Here is a 23,853-nt window from a genome sequence, read left to right on the forward strand (position 1 = left end):
AAAATGTTTCTTCCCTACCAATTATAGGATAAAACTAAATTAGCCAACTTGCTATAAAACCTCTATAATTTCCAACATCAGGTAGTGAAAAAGTAGTGAAAAAGTATAGAAAAGATGATTATGTTAGAAACAAGGTAGCACAAACATGTAATAACAAATAAAAATTTGACATTCATATGTATATAAATCATAATAATAAATTAAAAAATGGGAGAGAATATAACAACATGAAGTATTAAAATCCAACTTGTTTAAACACGAAATTCTTAACTGTTTTTTTATATTATTGTTCAATCATGTAGAAGAACTGTGCATTAGTTTGGTGTATTCTCTTGGATACAAGCTTAAATTCTATCAAATTAAAGGCATTTTTGTGGCATTAATGATTAGGAGCTAAATGAACGGGTTCGTCATCATGTCAGACTCATCATTGCAGCCGAGTTTGCAGGAGGTGGAGAAGATTATAGAGTATGAATTCAAAAACAAAGGCTTGTTGAAAGAAGCTTTTACTCATTATACTTACAAAGATGACGATTGTTGTCAATCCTATGAACGACTAGAGTACCTCGGCGACTCGTTTCTGAACCTTATGATTGCCAAAGAACACTATCTACTATACCCGGAGATGACATCTGGTGAGTTGACTCGACTGCGTGCTGCTAATATAGACACCGAAGCTTTGGCTCGTGCTGCATTTAAACATGGCTTACATCGGTTTCTCAGGCACCAAGATCATTTATATGATGAACGGGTAATCTTGATTTTGTTTCAACTTTTTTTTTTTCATTCTTTCTCGAATTCAAGCTGATATATACACTATCACCTCCAACATATATGAAGATTCAAGAACTCATGGAAGGAATCAAGGAATACCCATTGCACTCCACTGGTTTGATCCATTCGCCTAAGATCTTTGCAGATATTCTCGAGTCTCTAGTTGGTGCTGTCTATGTTGACACCAATTTATCCGTCGATGCTACATGGGAGGTAAATTATGACATGCTGTTCAACCCGGGGGCGGACGCAGGATTTTACAGCAGGGGTTGCACGGGAGAGTTAGGGGTTGCACAGTAGTAGAAAAAATAAAATTTTTGAAAATTTTCGAAAAATTTTCCATTGCGGCCGGAAAAGTTAGGGGTTGCCGGTGCCACCGTGGACCACCCCTAGGTCCGCCCCTGTGTTCAACCCACTCATGCGTTCATTTTATGACATGGGATATATGATCTAGCCTAGAAAGTTTAATCAGTCCAATTCAGTCTAGTCTCATGTAACAAATGTATCTTGATATAACGATTTTGAGAGTCTATGAATTGTGATAACTTGATTTTGGATTTGTAGGTGGTGAAGAACTTGTTACAACCTTTGGTCATACCAGAAAACCTTAACTTAAACCCTGTTACGAGGTTTAATGAAATGTGCCAGAAGATCGGGATAAAACCAGAATATAAAGATTTATGGGACGATAGAAAGGAAATTGAAATATATGTAGATGAGAAGTTAATTGGGATAGGAAACAACAAGAACAAGAAAACAATCGCAAAGAATAAAGCTGCAGCACAAGCGTACGAAAATCTTGCCAAGCAATTGGCTATGGAAAATGGTTCATTCGTTTCTGAACTTTGATTCGCATTTGTCTCTTTAAATGTGTCGAAACGTGCTTAATGTTTGGAAAGGGTTCCGATCGACTGGGTTGACCTAAAATATTTTTTTGTCTAATATTTAAATAATTAACGTTTTAATATGCTTATAAAACTTGATTATTACAATCACAATTAAATTTGTTGAATGTATAAAAAAAATACATGTTGTGTGCCTTCAACTAAAGATTTCGGAATGACAAGTTTTATTCGAAGCACTAGTACAAACTAAGGCATATAGTGTTATATAGAACACTTAGAGCGTGTTTGGCACAGAGCTTTTGGAAGCGTTTGGAAGTTTCTAGTTTTTAGCTTTTGATAAAACGCTCAAGTTTAAACAAAAAGTTTCGTTTGACAATACGAGCGTTTAGCTTTTAGTTTAAACAAAACGCTCCAATTTTCAAAGCTACTTCATGTAGCGTTTAACAAAACGCTACTGAGCTTTTGAAATTAATTTCCATAATTACCCTTAAAAATATATTTATATATTTATTTATTTTTAATCAATTGTCTTTTTATGTAATTTTATATATTTCAAAAGTTTTTAGCTATTTTTGCCAAACATTCATATAACAAATAAAAGCTATAGCTTCCTGCTACCAGCTACCCGCTACACGCTACCAGCTACCCGCTACCAGCTAACCGCTATCCGCTTCCAGCTAACAGCTACTTTTGCCAAACACGTCCTTAGATAGATTTTGGGTCTAATAATATCAATATATTTAGATAATTTTTACGATCGTAATTGTAATCACTTAGTGAAGTTAGTTTTCCGTTGCGTAGAATTAAGTTTTATGTGCGTTTAAGATGTGAGATTAGATGGGTTTAATATATAATAAAATAAACGAAAACATATTAATTAGCGTTTTAATAATTTAATAGAGATTAAAATAATTTATAAGGTTTAAATAATAATTAAAATCTATTAAAGGTATTTAAGTAATATTATGATCACTCCTAATTAACACTTAAGCCAAAGGCCCTTTGATACTCAAAGTAAAATATATATATATATATATATATATATATATATATATATATATATATATATATATATATATATATATATATATATATATAATATGGTTAGGGTTATCTACTCCAATAAATGAATGTTTTTTTTTGCTACTTGTCACACTCTCATTTAATTTTCCAAATGTCATTTTATGATTATTTTGAATTAATTTTTTTCCACATGTCATTTTATGAGTTTTTCTATTTTATTAAATTTCAAATAATATTTTAATGTAATAATTGCAATAATTGTAGTAATAAATGGATATCAATCATTAATCAACTTACCTTTTAATTTCAAAATTCCAAAAATTAAAGCTCATTAGTTTCTTTTGTTTATTTGTTTAAATTTAAAAGATAAAAAATATTTTCATTATAATAATTCATTATTTTTCTTATTTTCTTATAAATTCAAAGTTTTCAAATATTTTGACATTTATATTTAACTTTTTTTTTTAAATTAACTCATGTAATACATGAGTCTCACAACTAGTTATTGTAATAAATATCAAAGTACACGGAACAATATTGAAAATTTTCAATTAAAAGCCCATGAATTTAAAACCCCTAATTACATTCGTTTCCTCATCTTCCGTCCTCTTGGGCTATTTCACCATCGACATTTACTAGAGATGGAGGGAGTCGACGAGCGATAGAAACAGAAAGAAGGTAAGTACGAGGGAGAGAAACAATGAGGAGTATGGTCTTGCTCCAATGTTTTTGTCCCTGGTTTTGCTGGTAAGTTCTCGACCCTCATCACATGACGTTTTGTCCTTCTGTTTCATGATCTTGTTGCCATTAACACCCCACTCTATCTACCTCATAGCATTGCCGAGTTCATGCTAGTTGCTTATGATTTTATAAAAAGGAAAACAAATGTTGGTGATTTTAGTGTCACAATGTCATTTTATGTAATTGGAACTAACATGTGAGCTAAGGAGCTTCATAATTTATACTCTAATATATGTACGGAGTTGTGTGGAGTTCACACATGTATAAGATCGAATTAGAAGCCAGTTCAACGACAAGTCGGAGGTCCGGGGGCAACGCCCCTGGGTCTGGGATTTCCAGAGGGGCATCTAGGGGCAGCGCCCCTAACGGGGTCCAAGGAGCAAAGCCCCTGGCTGAGAAACCCTAAATCCTCATTAAAATCAGATTACCCTGACTTGCTTCCAAAGCAACCCATGACGGCCAATCCTAAGAGGCAAACCCTAATCTCGTTTATTATATAAATGGCTATTCTCTTTGAGAAGATACACACGAAAACTATTAGCTCTCTTTTCTTCAAACAAACAGAGAATCCTTCTAGCAATTTGACTTACATTTTCTGTGTCTAGATTCGTAAGTGTCCTATTGGATTATCCTAGGTTGAATTTCTTGCAACCCAGACACATGGTTGAAATATCAGTTCGGAAAGTGTTCATACGATCCAAGTGGTAGAAATATCCAGATCTCCAACATAAACACTATTTCTTCCAACAACAAATCCCTGTTGGCAAAAAAAACTACCAAACCCTATGCGTTTTTTAGACACGAATTATAATGTCAAATTTTATGTTGACACATTGATCCTTCCCCTGCTGCACTAGCACTTTATTAGCATCCATGAACTTTTTGCCCAACCACATATACCCAAATAAGTGAGAAAACCCATTTTGTCAAGTGCTGAGAATTTATTATCAAATGGCGACTAATGTATGTAAATGAATAAATGTTGTAAAAGGGTAAACAGACTATGTGTGTATAAGTACGTGTATACAGAAGCCAATAAATCCTATTATTAACGTATCTAGTTATGTAAACATATGTATTACATTAGTGGGCATATTATACATATTTGAATATACTATCTAAATTAATTAGTAGCTTAATTATGAGAGAAGATATTTAATTATGATTATGTTGGGTTAAAATGCCATCCTCTAAATTTTATGTGGTAAAATGATTAAACCGATCGACTACTTTTAGTTAGATCTCATATTATTCTTAGTTTATATTAAAATAATAAGTTTTGTTTATCTAAGTTCTGAAGGAAAATATGTGAACAGATCATACTTAAAAAAACTGTTTATAAACTAAGTTTGGTAATATAAGAAACACTTATGACACGATCTTAATACTATTAAGTTATTGTTTAGGTATTTGATTGGGTTAAAGTGCAACGAGGTGCCGGAAATAAAAGGTGAGTCGATAGATTTTTCGTAAACCATGTACATAGTCGAAAACTACCTTTCGGAAACGGCACGATTATTCAAATTATAATATTTCCTATCGTTGATCATGCCAATATTTTCTATATGAGATGTACTACTGGTTTGCCTTATTTGATAATTGTATGTTTCAGATATTTGGTTAATATGTCTATTTTGGTACTGTAACATCTATAAAATTCAAGTCAATTTAAAACTTTTCAAAACATTTAATACCAACAGTTATTACAAATTTGTTTTCAAAATAGTCTAATATCATAGTTTTTCCCAGAAACATAAATAAAACATGAGGAGCTGTACGACCACGCCTTCTCCTTGCCGCGATCCCCTGATGCACCTGAAACAATAAACTGAAACTGTAAGCCCGAAAGCTTAGTGAGTTCCCCCAAAATACCCATACCCACAACAATACACATATAATCATAAACAACATACTATGGGTCCAGTCAACCATCGGGTTGGAATACCCCAGGCCCCAACCATCCGGTTGGAATGCCAACATACTATGGGTCCAATCATCCTCGGGATGGAATACCCCAGGCCCACAACCAAAAGGTTGGAATGCCAATATACTATGAGTCCAATCATCCTCGGGATGGAATTCTCACGGCCCACAACCAACAGGTTGGAATGCCCAGGTCTATTAGCTTTCGCACAAAGCAGATAAGCCTCAACCGCCAAACAAACATGTGTACATATAACAGATAATCATATAGCAATATATAGACAACCACTGATCTAACGGATCATACCACATAACACATAAAACCATCCTATCTACTAGGATATCGATCTAACAGATCATACCACATACCACATAATACTATCCTACCTACTAGGATACCGATCTAACAGATCATACTAGCATAACATAATCAGATAACAATCCAAAGGGCCGGCCTTGGTGCCTTAGACCCTTAAGTATAGTGAGGATAACTCACCTCGCAAGTAGTGCTGAAATACCGAACCTGTGACTGTTGTCTCATCGGAAATCTCGAACTATTACATAATAAATACTAAGTTAATACCCAAAATAACTTCTTGACTAAGTGTCCACACAACTCATTAAATCCATTCTCTTTATTGGGCCAAGGCCCAATACCAAGTCCTTAACTTGAAGGTCCATATATATTAAGCCCATTATTGGCCCAATTTACTAAATTGGGCCCAACCTCCTAATTGGGCCTAACCTCATGATCCACTAACACTAACTGGCCCAAAATATCTTATTTACAAAGTCCAACAAGGGCCCAATTCCATATAGTCCATAAACAGTCCAAAACCCGAAGCCCATTTGACAAAGGCCCAACAGAGGACGTACGCGGGGCGTACTCTTCTGATACGCGGGGCGTACTCGACCAGATGTTGACCACCATCGGGGTGGTTGACCCAGTATGCTGGGCGTACTGGTTTTATGCTGGGCGTACTCAACAGTTTTGCCAAAACCTTATTAAGTGCTTAATGGCTTAAGCACTTAAGCCCAAACTTCAGATCCAGAGACCTAACATGCCTAGGATCCATAAAGTCATGAACTTTATTACTTTGGACGTCCAAAAAGTTCTTAATGCTTGGTCTTAATCCATTAATACCTTATTTCTCCATGCATGGGACATATACAGCTAATGAGACCTCATTTTTATCACTCAAGGTCCCTTCAAGAGTCTAGAAGGACAACCCTTTTCGTCCAAATCACAACATGCACCACCTTGTGGTTTTTGGGACAAGAAATGGTCTTTTTAAAGCAAAATGGTGAGATCTAATCATATGTGCATAAAGTTTGGAGATTTATACCTTCTGGAGCTTCTTGGGCACAAGCTAACTTCAGATCCACAAGCTAGATATTCTCCTCCAACTCTTTGATGCAATAACTTCCTCTTAAAGCACTCAAGAACACACTCAATAAGCTTAAACACACAAAGGAAAGGCTAGGGTTTGGGGAAGACAAGTATAATCTGTGGAGGCTGAGGTAAGGGAGGTTTTGGTGCTCATTATGTTGCTTATATAGGCCCCAAACCCTAAATATTAGGGTTTCACCTAGACATTAGTACGCCCAGCGTACACAAGTGTACGCCCAACGTACTAAGGCGGACCTAAGTACGCTTAGCGTACTTTTATGTACGCGCAGTGTACCCCCTCTTGGCCCAAGTTTTCAAACTTGGCCCTTAAACTTATCTTGGCTCTTCACTTCCAACCCCCAAGGACTATACATGACAAGGTAATGATAGAAGAGGGTTCGGGAATACCTGCCAAATCTCGGGATGTTACAGGTACTCGATACGATTATTTGTAATTATGATGTGTCATATGAAAGATTTGATATTTTATTATGCTATTTGATAAGTATCTTATATTGTATGCATACTATGATCCTTGATTATGAATATATGAATATTGCACGCTTGTATTTGATTTACGACTGATTATGCGGGGTTATGCGTAGAGGGTAAGGGTAAAACCTAACACTTAGCTTGAAACCTTATTAAGATACCTTCGAGCCTGGTTGGTTGAAAAATATCTTCTAGGAAAAGAGCTTATTCCATTAATGAGTTGCTCGGTCTTTCTAGATGCCCGTGCAACACATGGTACGCTTACACTTTTGGTGTTTGCGAACCGGAGTGATCTTGTCCATTCGAACAAGGCATATACAAGCATCACGTAGGTGTTGGGAGGTTTTAGATGAATGGAACCGCTTGTACCAACACCCGAACGACACCACGATGTACTTTGTACATTGCATAGTTAGAATAGTGAAAGTGAAGTCTCGGGATCGGTGTTACGGGTGGGAGTCGTGAACCACCTAAAGCATTTGGTTGGGCGGGCACACAAGTAGAAAACAAGTTTTTCCCTTGGGGTTAGGTATTACTACGAGACTACCTACGACTATATGATTATAATACATTCCTTTGATATGTCGATATATGATTACGATATGATTATGACTAAAATACGATCGATGTTACACGAATGATTGAAATATGAATTTATGATTTAAGATTGATATACGACTACAATATGATTATGCCTGAAATACGATCGATGTTAAAAGAATGAATGAAATATGAATTGATGATTTAAGATGGAACGATTGAATGATATGTGAAAGATGATTGATTAATGATTGATATGCGAATTTTGTTTATATGATTATAATTTGAATGATTGACCCGTTAGGAGATGGTATGGTTTCTATTTGATTGTGTATAAACTCCTATTGGCTCACGAAGCATTCGTTGACACTTGTTTCTTTGCTTTGTGTCTCTATGATAGGTACAAGTAGCTTAGGAGCTTGGCTTGGTGAGATGGGGTCACTTTTTGGGTAGTTGGTCCTTAGAATAAAGATACCACTTAGACATGTTATTTACTTACTTTTGGATATTTATGCTTCCGCTACAATTAAATACTTTTGATCTTTTGGTTTTGAAATGAACGTACAGTTGTTGTTTGAAATGTTTTTAAAATAAACAACGTTTAAAGTTTTCCGTTGCGTTTTCCGTTAAAAGGATTTAAAAATAAACTAAAAAGAGATTGAGTAAAAACCACGATGTTACATTCGATCCTATAGCCTAGGGTATCATGAAATCATATTTGAGGTAACGCAAGAATAACAATTTAGAAGTCATACCACTTTTAAATTTGAAACACAGAAAACACCTTGTTATTTTGTGTTCATGAGAGAAAGAAAGAATCTGATGATCAAATTCGAGTATGAGAAAATCCAACCCTTTTTCTGGAACATTTCTTTGTTCTTATATAAGAGACAAAAGAGGTTAAATGGTGGTTATATTTATTTCGGCGCCAAAAAATGGTGGTTAGAGAAGTGGTTATATGACACAGCCGATTCTTACATCATAATGATGTCACCACTTGTTTTGGCGGGAAAATGCATGTCCATAGTGTTTCCACCGCCAAGGGCTCTGCCTCTTGGACCCTGCAAGGGGCGCTACCCCTAGACCCCTCCAGTGGAACTACCCTTTGGAACCTCGTGCCCAGGGGTGCTTCCCCCGGACCTCCGTATTTCCGAGTTCACATTTATCACTCTGAGTGTGAACCCTACACCTCCAATCTCAGTGATTAAATAGAACTCAACATATCTCAATATTAATAATAACTACACTAAAATATGTCGATAACACTAAAATATGTCGATAACACTAAAATCACTAACATTCCTCCCCGATTTTAGTGTAATCCTTAATTAACTAAAAGCAAACACAAAACCAAACTCATGCATAAATGAAAATATCTTGAAGATTGAATTTTCACATTAGTATAATACACATTTCAATTACTCAAGAATCAGGATGTACTAAGGATTAAACCCTTTAACTCATTTGAGTAACTGAATATATTATACACCTAAGTTAAACACAAAATCTAATGTGTCATACTTGACACTATTACAACCATGTGTCCTATATATTCATGAGTGCATAAAAGCCTAGCCCAAGCTTTCTGAAAAGGCAACACTTCACACTCACATAGGTAGTCCTTCTGTATCATGCACCAGTTAATTTAATTTTTCAAAAGAACTATTAAGAACTTAATCAACCTACTTTAACTCAATAGGTTATAAGCACATACCTTAGGATGTAATAACATAAATGTGCTCCAATATCCATAAGCAAGCCTTCCACATTGAAATCAACTTATAACATTGTATTAGAAGGGAATTGGGTATCTCACCCATAGAGATATCAAGTGGGCCTTAAACCCATCCCTATAACTAACTTCTTTACCAAGTCTCTAGCTCACCCCTTAGTCAAGTGATCAGCTAAATTCTGTTGAGATCGAACAAATTCAACAGAAATGATTCCATGAGTAATGAGCTCACGTACCATACTATGTCTAACACCCAAATGTCATGACTTTCCATTATACACTTAACTATATACTTTTTCCATGGTAGCATCAGTATCACAGTGTATAGAAATAGGTGATATAGGCAGTGGCGGAGCCAGGAACAAAGTAAAGGGGTATCCCTTCGTGTAATATACAATAAGAAAAAATTCTGAAAAAAATTACACTACTGAAATTTTTTTGAGGGCATCACGGGCTACCTCGGGGTGTATACTAGATCCGCCTATGGATATAGGCTTCGTCCACAAAGGAATTTCATAAATCAAATTCCTTAACCATTCTGCTTCTTTTCCAACAGCTGCAAGGGCGACAGATTCTGATTCCCTAGTTGAATTTGTGATGCATGTTTGTTTCTTAGAAGCCCATGAAATGGCACATCCACCAAAAATAAACACCCAACCACTTGTAAAAGAATGAACCTCAACATTTGTAATCCAACTACCATCTGAATATCCTTCTATGACATAAGGAAACCCTACATAAGTCAAACCATAATCCATGTTTTTCTTAAAATACTTCAGCACCCTCCTTACAGCTTGACAATGATGAGTACTAGCATTACTAGTAAACCTACTTAGCTTTCCTACAACAAATGCAATATCAGGCCTTATGCTAGTCATATCATACATCAAACATCCAATGGCATAAGTTTATTAGTTGTATCAAAAGGAGTACTCGTTGGAGAACAATCAGAACAATTGAACTTCTTAAGTACTTTCCCAATGTAATAAGACTGTAAAATTGAGATTCCTTGATGTTCATATTTGATTCTTATTCCAAGAATCAATTCTACCTCCCCCATATCCTTCATGGAGAACTGAGATGATAAAAACTCTTTGGTCATGTCAACTTTCCTTTGATCAGTACCAAAGATCAACATATCATCCACATATAAACATATGATCACTCTTTTTCTATACTCATCAAATTTACTATATACACCCTTGTCTAATTGAATCAAAACTTGAAACCATGCGACAAGACAACATCATCACACTTTTTATGCCACTGTTTTGGTGTTTGTTTCAACCCATATAATGATTTAACCAATTTGCATACCTTATGCTCATTTCCAGGCATAACAAAACCCTCATGTTGTTTCATATATACCTTTTCATCCAAATCACCATTCAAGAATGTTATTTTAACATCCATTTGGTGAATTACTAGATTGTGAGTTACAGCTAGTGCAATCAACAATCTAATGGTAGATATACGAGAAATAGGAGCATAGGTATCGAATTAGTAAATGCTTGGTTTTTATCAAAAAAAAAACTGAATAACCATTCAAGCTTTAAACTTGTCAATTGACCCATCAACTTTCATCTTCCTTTTGAAAATCCATTTGCAACCTAAAGGTTTGCATCTTAAGGAAGATCAGATAATACCCAAGTATTGTTTCCCATAACATAATCCATCTAATCATTTATTGCTTCTTTCCAGAAAACAACATCTTGAGATCTCATTGCATCACCATATGTCTTAGGATCTTCTTCAATACTAAAACAATATGAATATTGTGTAACATCCACCTCTGGCACGTATCACAATATTGTCCGCTTTGGGCCACTCGGCACGAGGACTTCCCAGGGGGTCACCCATCCCAGTACTACTCCCGCCCGAGCACGCTTAACTGCAGAGTTCTTATGGGATCTGCTGCCCTCACGGCTTTAAAACGTGTTGTGACAAGGAAGGTATCCACATCCCTTTTAAGGAAATGCTTCGTTCTCCTTCCAAGCCGATGTGGGATCAGATGCAACCCACCTTCACCCCCCATTATAGGGTTCGACGTCCTCGTCGAACACATCGACTCGTGCCCCAGCTCTGATACCATTTGTAACATCCCCCTTTGGCACGTATCACAATATTGTCCGCTTTGGGCCACTCGACATGAGGACTTTCGAGGGGGTCACCCATCCCTGTACTACTCCCGCCCGAGCACGCTTAACTGCAGAGTTCTTATGGGATCTGCTGTCAACCTGTAACGACCCAAAAATCAAGGGTAAATTTTCATTTTTATATAGTCAAAACATAGATATCATTTATTCCAAACGTCCAAAACATCGTTAGTTAAATCATTTATCAGAGTTCATCCCAAAATCATTCAATGCGGAAAACATGGGTGTGTGCACTGCGATCAATCCGAGCCCTTCTTTTCCAAATCGATGATACCTGAAACCAATAAAAAAAACTGTAAGCACGAAGCTTAGTGAGTTCCCCAGAGCATACCCCACACGTAAACCACATAACACATATCAAATTAGCTATAAAGCTATACGTATCACATAAGCCATGCATACTAACATATCAGGATGTCGTGGGCTCCCCCCAGGGTCTTATACCATCATGCTATGGGCTCCTCCACATGGTCTTTACCTAGGAATGCCATGGGCTCCCCCACATGGTCTGACATCCAACTGCCACGGGCTCCCCCCGGGGTCTTCCATGCAATAACATACATAATCAATTATCATATCATATATCACAAAGTATCTATCATACTACATAACACATACATAAACACATCAGGATGTCGTGGGCTCCCCCCAGGGTCTTATACCATCATGCCTTAGGCTCCCCCACATGGTCTTTACCTAGGAATGACATGGGCTCCCCCAGATGGTCTGACATCCAACTGCCACGGGCTCCTCCCGGGGTCTTCCATGCAATTATCATATAATCACTAGCATACCACTTAGCATAAAGCTAACTATCATACCACATATCTCTACTACGGCTAGTTCACCACATAACATAAAATGGGCCGGCCTTGGTGCCTTAGACCCATTGGTATGGTGAGAAGACTCACCTCACGAATGCTGAACTGGTAAGCTGAAGTCAAAAATACCCCACACGCTGCTCCTTATCAACTACCTATAATCATCAAGTGATTAACTTAACACCATCCCATAAATACTCTCCGATCAACCCTGGTCAAAATCAAGGTCAAGGTAAAAGTTCACAGTCAAGGTCAACAGTCCATGTTGACCTCAACTCGTCGAGCATAACCAGCCACCCGTCGAGTTCCTTGCTTAACTCGTCAACTCGCCAAGTCACTTGAGTGACTCGTCGAGTTCCTAAATGTTCGCGGTTTCAAACCCTCAACCGCAAACCCATGGCCAAAAACTCTTTGGCCGTAAATTCTTTAGTCGTATACTCTTTGGCGACTCGTCAAGTCGATTAAAGGACTCGACGAGTTCCTTTAGTCCTTCTCGTTTTCAGCCTTTTCCAGTGGGATCCAGGGCCCCAAACTTCAGATCTAGCCTTCCCTAGTGTAAATGTCACGTAAAGTTGCAAACTTTACGTGCATGCAAGGCCTCACATGGCCATAACACCAAAACTAGTCCTCATACAAGGTTCTTATGCATGGAAAGAAGCTGAAGTGCATAAAGGGGGAAACTTTATGCCATTGGGGACCTAAAGAGGTCCAGATCTGGGACCATAAGTCCAAATTCAAGCTTGACTCCATTTTTCCCAATAATGGTCATTCACTTCCAAGAAATGAGATCTAACTTCTAGAGGTCAAGGTCATGACTTTTTACCTTAGAATGGTGACCAATACAGTGTAGATACCGGATCCACAGCCTCCCTTCTTGTTCCTTCTTCTAAATCCCTTCTTCAACACTCCAAGTTTGCTAAACCAAGCTCTTCTTCTCACTTAAGGGGGGGGGGGGGGTTTACAGCCGAAAACTACTTTCTGTGGGGAGATAAGGTGCTAAGGGAGACCACAATTAAATATTTCATCTCTAAAATTCTATAACAGTGTTAACTGAAACACAAGCATTAGGTTTTATAACATAAAACCTATAACCCTTGGAATGCTCAACATATCCAATAAAGATATGTATCAATACATCTTTCACCTAAAGTCTTCATCTTTGGTTCAGTCAGTCATACAACTACCCTACAACCCCAAACTTTAAGATATCCTAAGTTTGGTTTCCTTTTGTACCAAAGTTCATAGGGAGTTATCTTATTCCTTTTGTTTGGAACTCTATTCAAAAGATAACAGGTTGCTAACATGGCATCTCCCTGAAATCCATCACTTAAACTTGAATATGATAACATACAATTCACCATTTCCTTTATAACTCTATTTTTCCGTTGAGAAATCCCATTTTGTTTAGGAGTATATGGAGATGTTACTTTTAGATTAAGGTGTCTAAGGTCATAACTAAAGTGGTATAACTTTGTGGAATAAAAGCAAAGTCCTTTCTGGGTTGCCCTCGTAACCAGGAATAGCTAGAAATGATATTAGGAGAGAGAGGGGGAGAGAGAGAAAATAATTTATTAATTTATTATATGATTAATAAATTAATTAAAAATTGATAGCAGTTAATTTAGAGTTAATCATAATTAATTAGAAATTAATTTTGGATTAATTAGAATTAATTAAAGGTGAAAGAGTATGATTGCAATTGTTTAATAGTTAAGAAAATGAGGCACTTCGAGAACCTTCAGTGTGGAGGACGGTTTTGGAGAGGTTTCAGAAGGGTTCCAGAAGCCTTCCTTAGCTGATAAGGATAACCACTTGAATAAGATAAATATGGACTATTTTAATATTCATATTAGGGTTTATCCTGATATCCTAACAACTATAAATATGACCTTTAACATAGGATTTTTAGCTATAACCCTTTTGAGAAGCCAAAACCGAAAATTCATCCCCTCTCACCTCTCTAAATTGTTTCTTCACTTTCTAGGGTTTGGGTGTGATCCATTCGAGGCACTCATACTTTTGGTGCTAGCTTTCTGAAGCATATATGAGTATTCAAGAATGTTATATATGATTATAACACAAATGTATGTATTCCAATCCATTGCTTTCGATTATACCTAGTTTATATGATTGTTTCATAGGTATGTTACTATAATGAGTAAAGACATAAATCTTTAGGTTGCATGTGTCCATATATGTTTCCACTATGCAATTAATTGTTTTGTAACCTAGAAAACCCATTAGTTATTTCATGTATGATTTCAATAGATTGGAAATAACTACGATCATAATATTTACCACCTCGATCAGTGCAAAATCATTTGATTAAATAATTTTATTGCAATTCAACTTCATTTTTATAAATTTTGAATTTATCAAGGGTTTCATCCTTAGAATGTAACAAATATACATAGCAAAAAACGAGAATAGTCATCTATAAAAGTAACTATGTATTTCTTATTTCCTAAGGATGAAATGCAAAGCACATAGATCACTATGAATTTATTCAAGCATAATATAATTCCTTTTAAATTTAAGAAAATGTTGTCTAGTAATCTTAGTTAGCATACAAGTTTTATACTTTTCTATGTTAATATCAAAAAATGGTATTAATCTATTTTTAGACTTTTCAAGCATTCTTTTATAATGTACATGTCAAAGAAGAATCATTAATTGTAACATCCCAAAAATACCAGCTAAAAATTTCATTTTTGAATTAGGTTAATTCATAAAAACATCGTTACAAAACATTCATAATATTAATTTATGTCTGAGAACCGGTAACATCATAGTAAAATATTCAGAGTACATCCCAGAAAATCCATAGTGCGGAAAACATGAGAGTGTGTGATATGCCGCTACCGCGCCGGCTCATGTCCCCTAGCTGAAGAGGTACCTGAAAAAAAAACTATAAAACGTAAGCACGAAGCTTAGTGAGTTCCCCCATAATGCCACATACCATGCAATCATATAGTGAACAGTTAAGAGATACGGGCCTCGCCCACACCCATAGAGATACGGGCCTCGCCCACACTCTACTAGCTAGGAGATACGGGCCTCGCCCACACTCTGCTATCCATGGAGATACGGGCCTCGCCCACACTCCGCTACTAAACCATAACATACAAGTATCACACAGACAACAAGTATAAGCAATTCTATCATACTGGCATATATCACAATCAAACTCAGCTATGAGATACGGGCTCCGCCCACACTCCGATACTAACATATCTTCTATACGGGCCGACCTTGGTGCCTTAGACCCGTCCCTACTGGAAGGAAACTCACCTCGAGAGTAGCTGCCGAAAACTTGCTCAGACTACGCCTGGCTGCCGCACCGGTAATCCCTCCGGCTATAAATCCGTAAACATGGATTAGGTACTCATAAATACCCCTAAGGTCAAATGACCGGTCAAAGTCAACTCCTTGGTCAAAGTCAACCTCTGATTGACTGGACTCGCCGAGTCCATATGGCGACTCGCCGAGTCCTTCTATGTCTAGCCCGACTCTGACTCATCGGGTCCCTGTTCCCACTCACTGAGTCAGCCTGACTCGCTAGACGGGGACAACTAACAAACCCGCGACTGGACTCGCCGAGTCCAAGGGGGTGACTCGCCGAGTCCGATGAACAGATCTCACAAATCGCTCCAATCTTCCGTCAGAACATCAACCTTGGAGATTTGGAGATTCTGGGACTATAGCTACACGTTAAATTGCTAATTCCACGTGCGACTACGGAGGGTTGGACCTCCTACACTTAAACCCTTCTTATCCTAGTGACTGATCATATGACTCGCCGAGTTGGAAGAACAACTCGTCGAGTTCAAGGCTATATTCAAGGGACTCGCCGAGTTTGAAGAACGACTCGCCGAGTACCAGGCAATCTTCATAGGACTCGCCGAGTTGTTTATCCAACTCGCCGAGTCTAAGGCCATCTTCATGGAACTCGCCGAGTGCACTTTGGCACTCGCCGAGTACCCTTCGACTCTTCACCCATTCTGGCCAATTCTGAGACATGCAATGGTTCCAAACCATAAATCTAAGCCCCTAGGGCATAAACACACGGAGTTTGGGAGGTTTAAGGTCTTGCAATCCACATATAAGGGACAAAAAGGGAATCTATTATACTAAAGATCAAGAAGGAGCTTTCTTACCTGGTTAGGAGCTTCTCCCAGGGTAGATTTCGGATCTACCACACTTCCTTGCACCCTCCAACTTCCTCCTTCTTCTCTTAAGCTTCAAACTTCCTTCACCAAGCCAAAATCACTCACAAGGATCAAAATGGGCTAGGGTTTCGCTCTCCAGTTCTTCTGGAAGAGAATGGGACGAAATGGGTGTTTTAGAATGGGTAAAATAGGGTGCAATGTCTGAAAATAGAGTTTCATCCAGACAGGTGGACTCGCCGAGTCCATGCATCGACTCGCCGAGTTCACCGCTCAAATCCTGTGTCCACCCTGCTGCTACTCGGCGAGTCGGGACGCAGACTCGCCGAGTTCGTGGCAAAAATAAGATGAAAACTTAAATAAAATCATACCATGAACCCGGTGTTACAAATCTCCCCCACTTATTTTAGACTTCGTCCTCGAAGTCTGCCGCTCCCTTCCGGAACAGCTCCGAATAATGCTCCATCATCTCGTTCGCGGGCTCCCAAGTCCATTCCGAGCCCTTCCGATGCTGCCATTGCACCTTCACCAGCTCCACCCTTTTGTTCCTCAGTTCCTTCGACTTCCGGTCTAGGATAGCCATAGGCCGCTCGATATAATTCAGGCTGTCATCAACCTGGATGTCCTCCAAAGGTACCACTGCTGAATCGTCCACCATGCACTTCCGCAGCTGGGAGACGTGGAAAGTGTTGTGGATCTGACTGAGTTCGGCTGGCAGGTCCAGCTGATATGCCACCCTGCCCACCCGGGCTGCAACCCTAAACGGTCCAATATACCTGGGACCCAACTTGCCCCGTTTCCTGAATCGGATGACGCCCTTCCACGGTGACACTTTCAGGAGAACCATATCCCCGACCTGGAACTCCAGGTCTGATCGGCGCCTATCGGCATAACTCTTCTGCCGACTCTGAGCAGTCTGAAGCCTGCTCCGGACCTGCTGAATCTTCTCTGTCGTCTTGAGCACTACTTCGGTGCTCCCCATGACTCTCTGTCCAACCTCGCCCCAACATATCGGGGTCCTGCACTTCCTCCCGTACAACATCTCGAAGGGAGGACAGTCAATACTCGCGTGATAGCTGTTATTGTATGAAAACTCGGCTAAAGGAAGATAGGTATCCCAGCTACCACCGAAGTCTAAAACGCACGCTCGCAGCATGTCCTCCAGAGTCTGGATGGTCCGCTCGCTCTGGCCATCCGTCTGCGGGTGAAAGGCGGTATTAAAATGCAGACGAGTATCCAACTCGTCGTGGAATTTCTTCCAAAACCTGGAAGCGACCCGAATATCCCTATAGATCGCTTATACTTGGCCAATGCTCAGCTAGTTCCGCTGTGAGTGACTTGTTACTTTCTAATAAACCAGCTATCCTGCCCGAACTTGCACTTAGGGCACAATTACTAACATCGCCTAAACGCTGAAACTGCCCGAACACTGAACTGCCTGAAGCAGTATGCTGCCACATGGTTGCTTTCCAAAATCTAACGAGACCTCCCTGGTCTCAGTTCGTTCACCAGTTATCTGAAATACCGGGTTCCGGCCCGGTTGCAGACCCAAAGGACTCCCACTTAATCGCCTCACATGACTTCTGAACAAATTCCTTCTCTAGAACTAGTTGCCACTAGTTTCCATGCCACTGAGACTCTAACAACCTCCCGATCCAACCGATCGGGTTCGTACGTCGAATCCTGACGTCACCAAATACAGGCTAAAAGTAATTGCCTCCTAACCGATGGTAGCCCTATATCACAAGCAATCTTATATAGTCCATTGCTTCCCAGACGCCACAACTGCAGTGGCATTCCTGCAGTCGTATCACTGACTCAACCCGATCTAATCCTTCAGGGTAATTCCAAAATCCAATCCGTGGATTTCCATATCCTTACTGCTACACCCGAACTGGTGGGTACTACTGTTCCTTCCGCGTCCTAACAACGCGCGCACGCTATCTACCAACCAAGTGAAGGATGCGGCTACACCCACAGACTTACATCACTCAAGCACTATCTGCTGCCAGTGAATGCTACGGCTACACCCGCAGACTTACAACACTCTAACACTATCTGGCTGCTAGCAAATATTACGGGAAAACGATCTCCTTATTGGCAAGTTTTTCCAAACTTCCTTCTCGCACTATCCTCTAACCATACAACCGCTTGGGCTGTCCTCCTTCCACACAAGCACGCGAAACTTATCCCCGTTTCAAGACTGTTCCTACTTCTGAATCCTTGGATGATTCTCCCCAACTTTGATTCATCTAACGTTCCACAACACACGATACTGGAAGGATTCTCAATCCTTCTGATCACCCATGACCAATCTCCTAGAACCCATGCTTACCATTGCTAGGGTTTCAATACCAGCTAATCCAAAAGATCACACAACTTCTAAAATTCCGAATAAATCTCCGGTAATAACCCGCTAGACCTAGGAAGTTCCGAATCTCAATTGGAGACCTCGGAATCTCCCACTGCATCACGACCTCTAACTTGGCCGGATCGACTTGAATATCCTTCTGATGGACAAGGTGCCCAAGAAATTGCACCCCGCGCAACCAGAACTCACAATTGAAGAACCTTGCAAAAATTCTCTCCCTCCTCAAAGTCTCTAGCACCTCCCTCAGGTGCTTCTCCTGATGCTCCTCAGTCTTGGAAAGGATTCCCCATCCTTCATATCATTTAAAGGCTCGATCCGCTGACAATCAACGTTTATCTCTGCTGGCTCTTCAACTAACCCTTCATCAGACCTAAACCAGCCTTGTCAACTAGTCGAGCACCTTTCAATCCCCGATTGTTCCTGCTCCATTGACTGCATCCTGAGAACCTGCGCTTAAGGGGAAACATCTTCGAACTACTATCCTATCGTCCTCTGGTTACCCTACTGGGAACTCAAGCTTACCACTGCTGAGAATATAACCGATCTAAATACAAATAACACCTTCCTGAAAATAGTGAGACACTACCGAGTCCTATTCATACTTGCTACTAATATTGCATCCGAAGTAACCTACTCCACAGGGAATGTCCTCTACTATTATTCTAGTATTCAAGGTATGCAGATGGCATATAACTCAATCATAAGCAGGCCATAAAATTCCAAAATATTATTATCCTTACTGATACAGAACTATAACAATAAAATCATAACATAAGCTGATAGGGAGAGGAAGATTCATACCCGCAACCTTCTCTAAAGAACCCCCCCCCCCCCCCCCGAATTCTCCTTCCTTCTGAGGCCTGCGATGATACCGAGGCTGTCCCATCCGCTGAGCGGGGCAATTTGCCCTGACATGACCAGGCTGATGGCAACGATGGCATAACTCTACTTCTATTGTGCATTCTTGGCGTCTATGACCCCTCCATCCGCATCTGCCGCACTTAGACTTGCTGCGCACGTCATCCCGTGCTCCCTCCTTCCTCGTGCAACCATCTCGACCATGTGGGTCCCTGACACCAGCTACGACAGTGTCTATCTGCCCATCTTGCTGAACTAGGCCGGAATACCGCCTTCTCTTCCTTAGCTGACTATCTGAACCAATCTCCTGTTCCCGTGTCACAGTGACCCTTTCACCTATCGCCTGGATAGCTGAGGCCCGCCTTTCCATCCCGGCGACCACTCTATCAGTGACACGCCCAATGGTGTCTGGTAGCTCTTCGCGGAGGGCCCGCGAAACCTCTGCAGCAATCCAATCCTGTAATTGACTCTCCTGGGGACAGGGTGCCCCACTCACTCCCGACCCCTGATGGAAAGAGCTAAGAATGGGATCCCCTTCCCTGATGGTTCCTTGGGATCCACAAGAATCGGGCTCTTGACGAGCCCCAACCTGCCCTGAAACTAATCCGGCCCTAAAGGCCTCAAGACGACTGTCCAAAAGCTCCACGACGGCCTCCTTGATCGAACCGAAGATCACAGGAGTCTGATCAATGATGTTGCGCATAATTTCTGTTGAAATAAACTCTCTCATCCGACCATCAAGCTGCCCGACTCCTGAGTCAGAGCCAGATCCCTCCCCGGCACCTGAACTGCCAACTGATATCTCGCGCAACGTCACCATGCTGAAAACATATCACAATAACTGTCAAAATACTCATCGTTGTCGAGGGTTCTCACACATACTCCACAATTTCCTTGGTTTCGTCTTGGCCCCTCTTGAGTCGGGTACGGATCCTCTGCTTTCAGTAGTACGGGCCCATACTACCTTCCACATCTATCCGTACTTTCCTCAAGAGTTACCTTAACTCAACCAAGTCTCTTCTACTGCTACTGATCTCTACTACTCTCATCATAGGCTTGCCCTAGGGAAATATCTGACTCTTCCCAAACCAGTCCTCAGCTGCTGAAGGCCTCCTTGTAATGCCAATTAGCCATCACCTGAATACCATCACATGTGACGAGGCTCAGATAATCCTTCGAGTAAGAGACTCGTCCCTATAACGGTTAGACTCAAACGAGAGCTGCGCAATAGGGCCAAATCCACCACTCTTAGATTATTCAACCCTGATCACATGTGACGTGACGTATTCACATAATGGCTAACTCCCATCACTCCGAGCCCTACTAAGCACGAAGCAAGCAGCATTCGGACACAGGAAACTACTCAAGCAATTCTATCCTCATAACGAGAAATTGTACTAGCATACAATGTTAAGCTCCTACTATCAGGCATAACCTAAACAGGCTATCCTACTGCTGTCTACTGAATACTAGCATGCAGTTCTCAATAAGCTGAAACACATAAAGCAGGCACATAAGGCATCATTCCTAGATCCTTAGTCCTATTCTAGCATGCTGTTCTACTGAAGCTAAAACTAATAATCATAACATAAACTTGTACGGGTACTTTGGGGAAAACTTACTTGAGCTCGGCCGGTCGCGCACATCACACACCTTTTTCCTTTTAGAAACCCCTTTTACTTAGTCTTTAGAAAATCATTTCTTTATAAAAATCTTTTAACCCCTCGATTTGAGTCCAGACACCCCCGAAGGTGTGTCCGAATCCCTCAAACCTGGCTCTGATACCAACTTGTAACATCCCAAAAATACCAGCTAAAAATTTCATTTTTGAATTAGGTTAATTCATAAAAACATCGTTACAAAACATTCATAATATTAATTTATGTCTGAGAACCGGTAACATCATAGTAAAATATTCAGAGTACATCCCAGAAAATCCATAGTGCGGAAAACATGAGAGTGTGTGATATGCCGCTACCGCGCTGGCTCCTGTCCCCTAGCTGAAGAGGTACCTGAAAACAAAACTATAAAACGTAAGCACGAAGCTTAGTGAGTTCCCCCATAATGCCACATACCATGCAATCATATAGTGAACAGTTAAGAGATACGGGCCTCGCCCACACCCATAGAGATACGGGCCTCGCCCACACTCTACTAGCTAGGAGATACGGGCCTCGCCCACACTCTGCTATCCATGGAGATACGGGCATCGCCCACACTCCGCTACTAAACCATAACATACAAGTATCACACATACAACAAGTATAAGCAATTCTATCATACTGGCATATATCACAATCAAACTCAGCTATGAGATACGGGCTCCGCCCACACTCCGATACTAACATATCTTCTATACGGGCCGGCCTTGGTGCCTTAGACCCGTCCCTACTGGAAGGAAACTCACCTCGAGAGTAGCTGCCGAAAACCTGCTCAGACTACGCCTGGCTGCCGCACCGGTAATCCCTCCGGCTATAAATCCGTAAACATGGATTAGGTACTCATAAATACCCCTAAGGTCAAATGACCGGTCAAAGTCAACTCCTTGGTCAAAGTCAACCTCTGATTGACTGGACTCGCCGAGTCCATATGGCGACTCGCCGAGTCCTTCTATGTCTAGCCCGACTCTGACTCATCGGGTCCCTGTTCCTACTCACTGAGTCAGCCTGACTCGCTAGACGGGGACAACTAACAAACCCGCGACTGGACTCGTCGAGTCCAAGGGGGTGACTCGCCGAGTCCAACGAACAGATCTCACAAATCGCTCCAATCTTCCATCAGAACATCAACCTTGGAGATTTGGAGATTCTGGGACTATAGCTACACGTTAAATTGCTAATTCCACGTGCGACTACGGAGGGTTGGACCTCCTACACTTAAACCCTTCTTATCCTAGTGACTGATCATATGACTCGCCGAGTTGGAAGAACAACTCGTCGAGTTCAAGGCTATATTCAAGGGACTCGCCGAGTTTGAAGAACGACTCGCCGAGTACCAGGCAATCTTCATAGGACTCGCCGAGTTGTTTATCCAACTCGCCGAGTCTAAGGCCATCTTCATGGAACTCGCCGAGTGCACTTTGGCACTCACCGAGTACCCTTCGACTCTTCACCCATTCTGGCCAATTCTGAGACATGCAATGGTTCCAAACCATAAATCTAAGCCCCTAGGGCATAAACACACAGAGTTTGGGAGGTTTAAGGTCTTGCAATCCACATATAAGGGACAAAAAGGGAATCTATTATACTAAAGATCAAGAAGGAGCTTTCTTACCTGGTTAGGAGCTTCTCCCAGGGTAGATTTCGGATCTACCACACTTCCTTACACCCTCCAACTTCCTCCTTCTTCTCTTAAGCTTCAAACTTCCTTCACCAAGCCAAAATCACTCACAAGGATCAAAATAGGCTAGGGTTTCGCTCTCCAGTTCTTCTGGAAGAGAATGGGACGAAATGGGTGTTTTAGAATGGGTAAAATAGGGTGCAATGTCTGAAAATAGAGTTTCATCCAGACAGGTGGACTCGCCGAGTCCATGCATCGACTCGCCGAGTTCACCGCTCAAATCCCGTGTCCACCCTGCTGCTACTCGGCGAGTCGGGACGCAGACTCGCCGAGTTCGTGGCAAAAATAAGATGAAAACTTAAATAAAATCATACCATGAACCCGGTGTTACATTAATACTAGAACAAACCATATATATAGAATCTGCAGCTTTACTATTTACATTTACTCTAATCATGCAATTATAATAATATCCAAACCCAACAGATGTTCCATATCTCTAAATATTATTAAAAGAGAAACCTTGTGACATCACCTTCAACAATCAGAATCATTGATTGTGTTTCATTCATATCTTTTCCACCTTTAGATCGTTACGTTGACATCATCATTTGGTCAACCCCTTTTTTTCTGGTCCACCAATTTTATGAAATCTATTAATGACAATTACTTTTAACATTAGGAAATCTATTAATGACAATTAAATCTCACCAAAAATAAAATTACTTTAAAATTATGAAAT

At 40.3% G+C, this 23,853-nt stretch overlaps 2 protein-coding genes and 1 pseudogene across 2 annotated transcripts; 1 reads left to right on the forward strand and 2 right to left on the reverse strand.

Moving 5' to 3' along the window:
- The first annotated feature begins 294 nt into the window (after positions 1-294).
- On the forward strand, positions 295-1,809 carry LOC145125419 (RNAse II-like 1). Its single transcript, XM_079060876.1, has 3 exons — positions 295-751; positions 841-987; positions 1,339-1,809. The coding sequence occupies exons 1-3, from the start codon at positions 398-400 to the stop codon at positions 1,621-1,623; spliced, it is 786 nt and encodes a 261-aa protein (XP_078917002.1). The 5' UTR covers positions 295-397; the 3' UTR covers positions 1,624-1,809.
- An 8,070-nt stretch (positions 1,810-9,879) lies between these two features.
- Positions 9,880-10,338, reverse strand: LOC145127425 (secreted RxLR effector protein 161-like). Its single transcript, XM_079062626.1, has one exon. It carries the CDS (start codon positions 10,336-10,338, stop codon positions 9,880-9,882), a length of 459 nt encoding a protein of 152 aa, XP_078918752.1.
- Positions 10,339-11,283: 945 nt separating this feature from the next.
- LOC145127918 (5S ribosomal RNA) lies at positions 11,284-11,401 on the reverse strand (annotated as a pseudogene).
- Positions 11,402-23,853: the final 12,452 nt, after the last annotated feature.

This window comes from Lactuca virosa, chromosome 7, assembly GCF_052849685.1.
Source record: "Lactuca virosa cultivar CGN04683 chromosome 7, Lactuca_virosa_CGN04683_v6, whole genome shotgun sequence".
NCBI classification, from domain to species: Eukaryota; Viridiplantae; Streptophyta; class Magnoliopsida; order Asterales; family Asteraceae; genus Lactuca; species Lactuca virosa.

What these genes read in the sequence shown, in the direction of transcription:
- LOC145125419 (XM_079060876.1), top strand. Translation starts at nt 398, where the DNA reads ATGAACGGGTTCGTCATCATGTCAGACTCATCATTGCAGCCGAGTTTG. An exon ending in ATCATTTATATGATGAACGG is followed by an intron (nt 752 to 840) that starts GTAATCTTGATT and finishes ACATATATGAAG; the next exon opens with ATTCAAGAACTCATGGAAGG. An exon ending in CCGTCGATGCTACATGGGAG is followed by an intron (nt 988 to 1,338) that starts GTAAATTATGAC and finishes TTGGATTTGTAG; the next exon opens with GTGGTGAAGAACTTGTTACA.
- LOC145127425 (XM_079062626.1), bottom strand. Translation starts at nt 10,338, where the DNA reads ATGACTAGCATAAGGCCTGATATTGCATTTGTTGTAGGAAAGCTAAGT.